Source organism: Denticeps clupeoides, chromosome 2 (genome assembly GCF_900700375.1).
Source record: "Denticeps clupeoides chromosome 2, fDenClu1.1, whole genome shotgun sequence".
Lineage (NCBI taxonomy): Eukaryota > Metazoa > Chordata > Actinopteri > Clupeiformes > Denticipitidae > Denticeps > Denticeps clupeoides.
In genome coordinates this window covers 22,529,908-22,539,436 of record NC_041708.1, presented here as the reverse complement: position 1 = coordinate 22,539,436, position 9,529 = coordinate 22,529,908, and the positions used below count along the sequence as shown (strand labels likewise).

At 44.4% G+C, this 9,529-nt stretch overlaps 2 protein-coding genes across 2 annotated transcripts; one reads left to right on the top strand and one right to left on the bottom strand.

Annotated features, from left to right (window-relative positions):
- Positions 1-1,180: 1,180 nt before the first annotated feature.
- bdh1 (3-hydroxybutyrate dehydrogenase, type 1) lies at positions 1,181-4,998 on the bottom strand. The gene is made up of 5 exons (XM_028968241.1): positions 4,766-4,998; positions 4,415-4,525; positions 4,118-4,259; positions 3,415-3,567; positions 1,181-2,730 (listed from the first exon to the last, which is right to left on the bottom strand). Exons 1-5 carry the CDS (start codon positions 4,976-4,978, stop codon positions 2,264-2,266), a joined length of 1,086 nt encoding a protein of 361 aa, XP_028824074.1. The 5' UTR covers positions 4,979-4,998; the 3' UTR covers positions 1,181-2,263.
- A 1,663-nt stretch (positions 4,999-6,661) lies between these two features.
- On the top strand, positions 6,662-8,893 carry srprb (SRP receptor subunit beta). Its single transcript, XM_028969928.1, has 7 exons — positions 6,662-6,862; positions 7,150-7,244; positions 7,340-7,417; positions 7,522-7,604; positions 7,678-7,814; positions 7,903-7,957; positions 8,424-8,893. Exons 1-7 carry the CDS (start codon positions 6,700-6,702, stop codon positions 8,632-8,634), a joined length of 822 nt encoding a protein of 273 aa, XP_028825761.1. The 5' UTR covers positions 6,662-6,699; the 3' UTR covers positions 8,635-8,893.
- The last annotated feature ends 636 nt before the right edge of the window (positions 8,894-9,529 follow it).

The window sequence follows — 9,529 nt, the reverse complement described above, 5'->3', positions numbered from 1 at the left end:
TTTTGCTGTACTTGGTGTATGGGTTGTGTTCCATAATGTCTAAATATTTATATTGTCTTTGGATAGAATATGGCTGTTTATTAGATGGAGGAACTAAGTACCCACCCTGCCTTTTTTGTTTTTCAGTAATTATTCCTGACACCAGAAATATTAATATATTTAATATAAAATATTACATTTATCTTTACAGGTAAAAATTCAGTTCATTATTCCATTAAGATGACACCGTAGACACTGTTGTATGTGGGGGCGAACCCTTCCCATAAGGCATTGCTCTCTACAATCAGCCTCGTTGTCGCCGTTATCTCCTGTGCGCATGCAAATCCACGCTATCTCAGACCAGATTCAGTGGGATGTGTTTGGCAGGAAAACTTCCACGCGGATCTTCATTTTACTGCCAAGCGCATGTGGAAAGATCCAAGTGCGTGTTCAGAACTACTAGGTGAAATGTAGGTTTAGATTAATATGCACACTTCTAGATAATATTCATATCCTAGACTAGGTTAGAACTGGGAGTTCTATTGTCATTTTTTGTCTAGATCTGGGGGTATGATCCTATATCACATGCTTCTCCAGTACGATATTAAACAGCCATGACTTTCTGGATAATCTCCCTGCTTATTGAAAATGTATTTAACCAACTGGGGGAGGGGGTTAATAAATCTATAAATGTACAATCCTGCCTTCTCACACACCCCAGCTCTTCACGAAACCCGGGCCTGACGGTGTGTGTGTGTGTGTGTGTGTGTGTGTGTGAGAGAACTACACACACTGCTCCCCGGGGCGCCTGTCATGGTGCCCACTGCTTACTAAGGGTGATGTTAAATACAGAGGACACGTTTTGTTGTCACCATGTGCTATGCTGCAGTGTTTCACAATTACAATCGCTTCACTTCACTATAGATATGAACTAATCATGCACAAATGATATTTTTTCATAAAAAAAAAAAACTATATATATTTACAATTTCTATTATTTTTAGTGTGACTAATTAATAGTTGAACAATTTTTCCACATATGCCATCATGCTCTGAAAACAGCGAACACCTGTCATGTTGTACAGTTTTCAGTCTTCAATTTACAATATCGAAATAACTACAGAATATTTTGTAGCCCAATACAATGGGACAAAAAAACTAATGTATGGGTAATTCATTTGAGATAATAAAGAGAACACCCTTTTACTGTTGTATATAACAATTTTAATTTCGTTGTACAAACGCCACCAAGTGGTCAACATTTCAGTCACATTCATGTTCACGTTTCACATAAAAATTTAACATTATTGATAAAACATTGCAATCCAAAGCAGATTTAAAAAAAAAAAAAGTGATTAATTTCTTGCAAAATAATATAAGAAATGAAAGAGCCCAGTTTCCGCAGACAGGAACACACGCAGGTTTTTGTGGAAAAACTGCTTGATACTGAAGTTTGTGGGGGTGTCACGTAGTAATAAGTCCTCGACACACAATGCACTTCTGTTGGTCCTATTAACATGTGGCAACAGAACCACAGGGGTCTCCTCTTTTACAGTATCTAGAACCGGAATGCGTCGCCCGCTGTTCCCAGTGCTGCTCTCTTTGTGCCTCTGATGGCAGCCGTTTGATGAATAAATCACCATTATGCTTCCCAGGATCTGAGCAGTGGGCAGCGGATAGTCAAAGTGGACTCAATTTAACAATCAAATCAATTATAAAGTAGTCGGTTGCACACAGGATTAAGGCTTTAATCACAAATCACTAAAAATCCCTTTTTTTTTCAAGTTTCAACGCAGTTTGATCATTTAAGATCCTCTGAAAAGTAATACCTAGTGACACTGCCATGCGATTTGTCCACGTTTACAATAACGTTCTAAATTGGATGGGCCGAGACGCAACGCACAGGACTGGGTCACGATCACAAGTGTCTGCACACTGACTTTTACTCGCCAGCGACAGTTTATATGGAGTGCCGGCGGCGCAGAAATTAAATAGATGAATGCACCGATGATTAAATAATAAAAACGTGTCATGAATTATTTTCAAATGAGAAAGTAAAACTTCATAAATTAACTCAATAATACCTCCTGGCAGTAAATGTGAAGGTTTTTGTTCTGTGGTGGCTCCACGACGTCGCTCGCTTGGGAATCGTGCTGTGAGGTGAAGGTTGTGGACGCAGGACGAATACTGCAGAGGGCGCTCTGTAGACGTGCATCGTTGCTGCGGGAGTCTCACCCGCAGCGATAGCTAGCAAAAGGAGACGGGAGGGCACGGATCCTAGTCCTCAGAAATAGAGTCGGTCGGAAATGGCCGCCGGCAGGTGGGTCATTACCTGCATACGGATCCACCAGTAGGGCTCCATGGGGTTGTAGCGTGTGAAGGGCCGCCGAGACGCGATGGCGTCCGTGATGTCCTCCAGGACGGGCGCCACGTCCTTCTGGCCACTGCCGCAGTAGGAGCGCATCAGGGCCATGTCGTTGTCGAAGTGGGTCCTGCCGTAGTCCTGTTGGACGCCCGGGGCGGCCTCCTGCCACAGCTTGTCCGCGGTGCTCGCCACGATGTCACGGGTCAGGATGCCCGTGGCCACGATGAAGTTTCCGGGCTCCACCACCGACACCTTGACCCCCCAGGCCTTCATCTCATAGCGGAGGCAGTCGGAGAAGGCCTCCACGCCATATTTAGAAACACAGTACGGCGAGCGGAGAGCGTTGCCCATGCGGCCGTACATGCTGGCCAGGTTCACCACGCGGCCTGAAAACACACACACACACACACACACACACACACACACACTCATATAACACGCTGTGGTCAGCAGACCCAGAATCCCACAGATGTCATTTACCCCCCTGTCTAGCAAAATCTGGTCTGGTCCTGGCACCAACAGGATCTCCGGTCCAAATCACACAGTGTCCCTTGGTTCAGTGTCGCTATGGTGATGAAGTGTAAGGCACGAGGAAATTATATACAAAATACAATCAGTGGCTGCACATTATTCATGCACAAGGATTTTTAATTTATACTTATTCTGACTGATGTTAAACAATCTGCCCAACTCTAATCACAGATGCTATATTGGCATTATAAGATGACCCCCTTTTATACACTTTTTATACAAAAAAAAATTTTTGTTAGGCCACAAATGAGATTTTAAGCATCTTGAGGACCCAATATGGCCTGAATTATAAATATGAAATAGAAAAAAGCACTAATGGGGAACTCCACAAATGAAAAAATAAATATTATTTTAAATTATTTAGCTCCACAGACGACCACGATGTTGGGCTAAGAATGCTAATAACTCTTGAGCCCAAAGATCTCGCAGAAATATTCAACACATTCACCAATTAACCCAAATCTTGCACAAGAGCTGGCAATGGGCAACTACACTGGTCTTCAATTAACAGGACTGGCTGCTCCAGCCTTGTCTCTCACCTCTGGCCCTGCGGACGAGGGGCAGGAAAGCCTTGGTGACCCTGATGGTGCCCCACAGGTTGACCTCCGACACCTGCTTGTACGTGTCCATGGTGGTGAACTCCACCTCACCGAACGTGGAGAGGCCTGCGTTGTTCACGATGGCCCAGAGACCTGTTCAGAGCAGAAGATCATGAGCAAACAATGCTGCGCCAGTCAGTGTTTCTCAGCCCTGCTCCTGACAAGAACGCAAGAAGCAGGTTTCTCCACTTCATGACTTCAGTCCATTTTGTTGTGCCAGACACGTTGCAAAATGCTTTCTCAGAAAAAACGATTGTTCATTTGATCGCTAAGGATGGTCTTTTAAGGAACCAGTGGAGCACCACTGCAGACTTTGTCTTCCAGCAAATCAGCATTTAAATTGCCCCAACTTTCCATGAGAAGTCTTTCTGAAGTCTATTCGGATTGTTGTCCCTCTTTTCCAGTTGTAAGCTGTAATACTTAAATTAATCACTGCTGCTCGGCCCACTTTTTCATAATGCAACCAGTTGCCCAGCCTCATGTTTGAACAGGAATTTGCGCAATGCAGGATGGAAAATAAGGAGCAGCGGACCTCTTTTGATGCAGGGCTGTATTTGGCAATTTTAACAAATACATACGAAGTATGGCTGTAGATCTTTGCATATATCTACACACACACACACACACACACACACACACACACCATTCTCTGGATTCTCCAAGTTGGCCCTCACAAACTCCACAGCTTTCTCCACCTGTTCACCACTGCACACGTCCAGCTGGAGCACCTTCATCCGCTCAGAGTGCATCTGCGCCAGATCCACGGCACCATCTCCACCCTTCTCCTGCAAAGCAAATGCCCACCAGAACAGGCAAAAGCTCTTAAGCCACTGGAGACAAAGGCCGGCCTTGTACGGCCGGGGCTGCCCGAAGGCCGAGGCAGGAAATGAGGACATATTTCTCAAGCCGTTGAGTAACCCCCTTTTGCCCGTAATCCTACCTTCAACAGGCATCCGGCGAAAACAGTGAAGCCCATTTTGTGAAGGTGCTTGGCCAGGGCGTGGCCGAAGCCGCTGTCACATCCGGTGATGAGCACACCTTTCCCCTCGCTCTGAAAAGTTGTCATTTATTTTCTGTTCACTCATCACAACGGGGGTGCGATTATTATCATATTGTAACACAGCAATGCCAGTCGTGCAAATAGTGCCGCATTACTTAATTTAAACAAATAGGCATAAATGTACATGTTTTGTATTAGTATATGCATGCGTGTGCTTGCATCTTCATACAACCTGCAACTGTCAAAGTGCATGCACTGCGTAAAAAAAGCGAGCCATCTGCGCACACGCACCTTGACTGTCCCCCTCGGCAGCCGAGGCATCGCAACGTAGAGCACGAACAGCAGGTAGGCGACAACGACGCACTCCGTCACGCTGGACCCCGGAAAGCCGAAGCAGCCGGCGACGAAGTTCAGCGCCGCCGGGAGCCCGAAGCCCAAGACGAGCGTGAGGAAGACTGAGAAGGCAACCAGGAGAGACACCCTGACCAGCGGCAGCGGAGCCATCTTGGGAAGGTCCTCTGTTGACAGGCGGGTGGCCGGAGGCGGGGTCTGTCGCGGAGCGTCTTCTGCGTCCGCTGTGGTTGGATGATACAAGGGGCGTGACAACGGTGGGCGTGTACTTACTTACATGGTAGGCGTGTCTTTTGATGCTGTTTCACACCACTTAGTTCTGAGAAGTTATGTATTAAAGTTAGTCGTACAAATATGTAAAGAGCTGTATGATCTTTGCAAGTTTAAAGTTCTTTAAATGGGACCGGAATTTGGATCGTTTTGCCTGTCATGTCCTGTACGTTTTTAATGAACTTTTGTTTCGCCTGTTGGCCAGGCTTAAACTCATATTTCTGTATAAAATTTTCTGAAGAGGAAAACTTGAAAGGGTCTCTTTTTTGTCATTGACAAAATTCGAAAGAATTGAGCGAAATGATATTTTGTTGACGACAATCATTCAGAAATGACAAGTAGCTCTGTAAGGGTATTTAAATTCAAGAATTCAAAGCGTTTCCAAGGATTTAAATTACATTTCTCCCAAGTCAGTGAGTTTTTTTTAAGTGAAAGTGAAAGTGAAGTGATTGTCACACGTGATACACAGCAGCACAGCACACAGTGCACACAGTGAAATTTGTCCTCTGCATTTAACCCATCACCCTGAGTGAGCAGTGGGCAGCCATGACAGGCGCCCGGGGAGCAGTGTGTGGGGACGGTGCTTTGCTCAGTGGCACCTCAGTGGTAACTTGGCAGATCGGGATTCGAACCAGCAACCTTCTGATTACGGGGCCGCTTCCTTAACCACTAGGCCACCACTGCCCCTTTTTTTTTTTCTTTTTTTTTTCTTTTTTATTTTTTTTTTTTTTTGTGCAGATATAAATAAATATTACCTGTAATTACAATGACAAGAAAAAATACAATATGTGCAAGAAGCAGAAAATTACCCTAGCAAATAGCTTATTGAGTCTTAGTGTGCAAAAAAAAAATATATATATATATATATATATATATATATATATATATATATATATATATATATATATATATATATATATATATATATATATATATATATATATATATATAAATTACTTTCTGCTCTTTTTTTATAAAATAAGAAGACTCGTCCTTCTGTCCACAAAATGGCAGCTTGTGATGTTAATTCAGTGTGAATAATAGGATGAATAATAGGTAAGGTTTGATTTCTGTGAACGAAATAAAGATTACTTTTGCTTTTTTTGGACAAAGTATGACCCTGGTGGTGAGTCTGAAGTACACGTGTCCGCCACCCGCAGACTCCCTTCAGCAACAGGAAGAACGACGAGGGGAATACAGTTGTCATAATAAAGGTTCGCGTACACGCTCCGTGACGAGATATGTGGGCGGAGCACAATGTTTTATCGTCGTAATAAAATACGAACAAAGCATATCTAATAATAAAGTTCTAGACAATCAATGCTGATTCGACTTCCACTGATCATAGATTTTTTGTACCGTTTTTATGTTAAAATAACCTAATTGCAGTCGCCCAAAATGACCCTTTTAGCCTATGTAATTAATATATATTAAATAGACTGTTGTTTTATTGATATGATTAATGTATTTTGATTGTTAATACGTGCATTAGATATAGTTTTTATAACCACTGTTTGGTAAATTGTTTCCGTTGAGGACTCTTATTTTGAAGTGCATGTACGAGGGTTTCCGCCGTGTCCTCAGTCGTTGTCGCGGGGTGCGGGATGGAGGAGGAGAAGAAGGTGGAGAAGGTGTCGCTGGACGTGGCGGTGGACGGTTTTTCATCCAGCTTCCAGTTCGATGCGCTCGTTAAAGAGCTGCAGGGCCTGGACGCGACTCTCGTAGTCGCGATTGTCGTGGCTCTTGTCGCGGTTTTCGTCACCGTAGGTGAGTTTCATCGCAACGTGAATGGAAGTAAATGAGAAAGAAATCGTTTGCGTTGAGCTTCTGCTTGATTAAATTAATTCTGCTCCTGAGCTTTCTGTGTATTCAAGTTGCAGCGGTTACTGGTCATGATGAGAATTCTGGTCTGAATTTAAATGCAGTTTTCTTTGGAATATCTTGCCATGTGACTTTTATTATTGACTGGGTCGGGGTCGTCCCCCCAAAAAACCCAACCTGGAAACAGGTTCTTTATGGACCCTGTCCATCTGATTTCCTGTCTTGGTGTTTAGTTTTTCTCAAGTTCTTCTGGGGCAGTAGAACCACCCAGAATGCCGTGCTGCTGGTCGGACTGTGCGACTCCGGGAAAACTCTCCTCTTCAGCCGGGTGAGCATCCTCAGCCTTTGTCAGTAATTTGGGGCGCCTCACAGTGCATGAGGAAATTTAGGGAACAATCACACATTCGTTTCCCCTCTTTTCAGCTGTTACTTGGGAAATTTAAGAAGACCCAGACGTCCATAACAGACAGCACTTCTGTCTATAAGGCGAAGAACGACAGGGTGAGTTTTTTTACTTTAATTGAAAATTGCCACGTTTGTGAACACAACTTGATTGATTTTTCTTTTTTATCCTCTAAAATGCCTGGTAACTCCGGAGTGTGTAGGGGACCTGTTGGACTCTGATTGATCTTCCTGGCCATGAGAGTCTCCGACCTCAGTACATCGAAAGGTTTAAGGCAACTGCCAGGTTAGTAGGACTTCTGTTAACTGAAGCATGGTGAGTTGTGGAGAAGCCCGGACTTGTAGCTGTTGGTCTACAGGGCCATCGTGTTTGTGGTGGACAGCGGCATCTTCCAGAAGGAAGTGCGGGACGTAGCGGAGTTCCTCTACTCCCTGCTGACCGACGGGGCGATCTCGAGAAATGCTCCCGCCCTGCTGGTGGCCTGCAACAAGCAAGGTACGTTATGCAGCACTCGATAAAGCAATCCAGACCTTACAAATCAGCAGATGACCAAGTGATGAGTGCCTGCTGCTCCTCTCTGCAGATATCACCATGGCCAAGTCAGCAAAGCTGATTCAGCAGCAGCTTGAGAAGGAACTGTGAGTGTCACCTGAATGTCCACTTCAAGGCAAATGAAACAGTGGCTTGAAGGTCCCCTTTTTTATTTTATATCGGTCTTGTTGGTCCCCTAATACTGTATCTGAAGCCTCTAGGTGCAGAATTACAGACACTTTGATCCAGTCTAGGGCTGTGCAATATGGACAAAATAATCATATTGTGATTGTGATTTTATTTGCGATTTTGGCAACTGTTTTTGCTTTTTCAACAAGCTACATACATACGTTCTTACAATCTCAGCTTAGCTGTAAAAAAAACATTTGTGCTTCTTTTTACATCCAATCACCGAGCAACTGCAGTGCTTCACACGTTTTCAGTGAAGTGGTTGTGAAACACTGCAGTGCAGCACACGGTGACACAACGAAATGTGTACTCTGCTTTTAACCATCACACTTGGTGAGCAGTAACTTTAAGCCGTCGTGTTAACGCAGCGACTCGATTCTACAGGAACACGCTCCGGGTGACCCGGTCCGCAGCCCTCACCGCGCAGGATGGGTCTTCTGGAGGCACCGTCCACCTGGGGAAGAAGGGCAAGGACTTCGAGTTCTCCCAGCTGCCCATGCGGGTGGATTTTGTGGAGTGCAGCGCCTACGGCAGCAAGGGCGAGGGCGGGCCCGCTGACATCGACGGCCTGGAGAAAGCCCTGTCCAGGCTGTGAGGAGCTGCAGAGCCTGCAGGGTGAACGCATGGTCGCTTTCCTGCTTTGTCTGGACTCCGCACACCCACAGTGAAGGCCAAGGTCGCTCGGTTATAATGCTCGTTAGATTGTAGGGCCAAGTGTGACTCAATTTTTGGAACTTTTTTTTGTTTGTTTGTTTTAGCATCTGAAAATGTATTTGGTTACATTTTGTCATTTTGTTTGTATGGACCATGCGCTGCTTTGTCAGCTTATTAAACAAGCCAACTGTTTTCTGTGATTTTTTTTTTTTTTTTTTTTATATTAATAACGCATAGCGAGTAGGGTATTCCGATTAAGATAACATTTAAAGAATGTCAAGTGATTGTCATTGTGAAACACCGTGGCACCATGAAATGTGTCCTCTGCTTTCAACCATCACCCTTGGTGAACAGTGGGCAGCCGGGGCAGGGTGCTTTGCTCAGTGCCCCGATTTACATTTACAGCATTTATCAGACGCCCTTATCCAGAGCGACTTACAATCAGTAGTTACAGGGACAGTCCCCCTGGAGACACTCAGGGTTAAGTGTTTTGGTCAGGGACACAATGGTAGGAAGTGGGATTTGAACCTCGGACTCTGGTCTTCAGGTTCGCAGGTAAGTGTGTTATTCACTGCTGTTGTGTTGAAAATGGGTTGGTATGTTACTGGTCAATCTTGGTCGACTAATATACTTAAAGGGTTAGGGTTTTTTAAGTCTGAATGATGAACATTGAACCCATGGTTCTCGACATTGTGCTGCATAAGGGCAACTGAACAACAACTGAATTACTGACTGGAAGAAGATTTGGAAGTTTTGTATCATTGCTGTTTTCTGAGAATCAGTTTCATTGGAATTTTCAGTTTAAAAACAAAACAAACCATTCGACCAAGGCACCT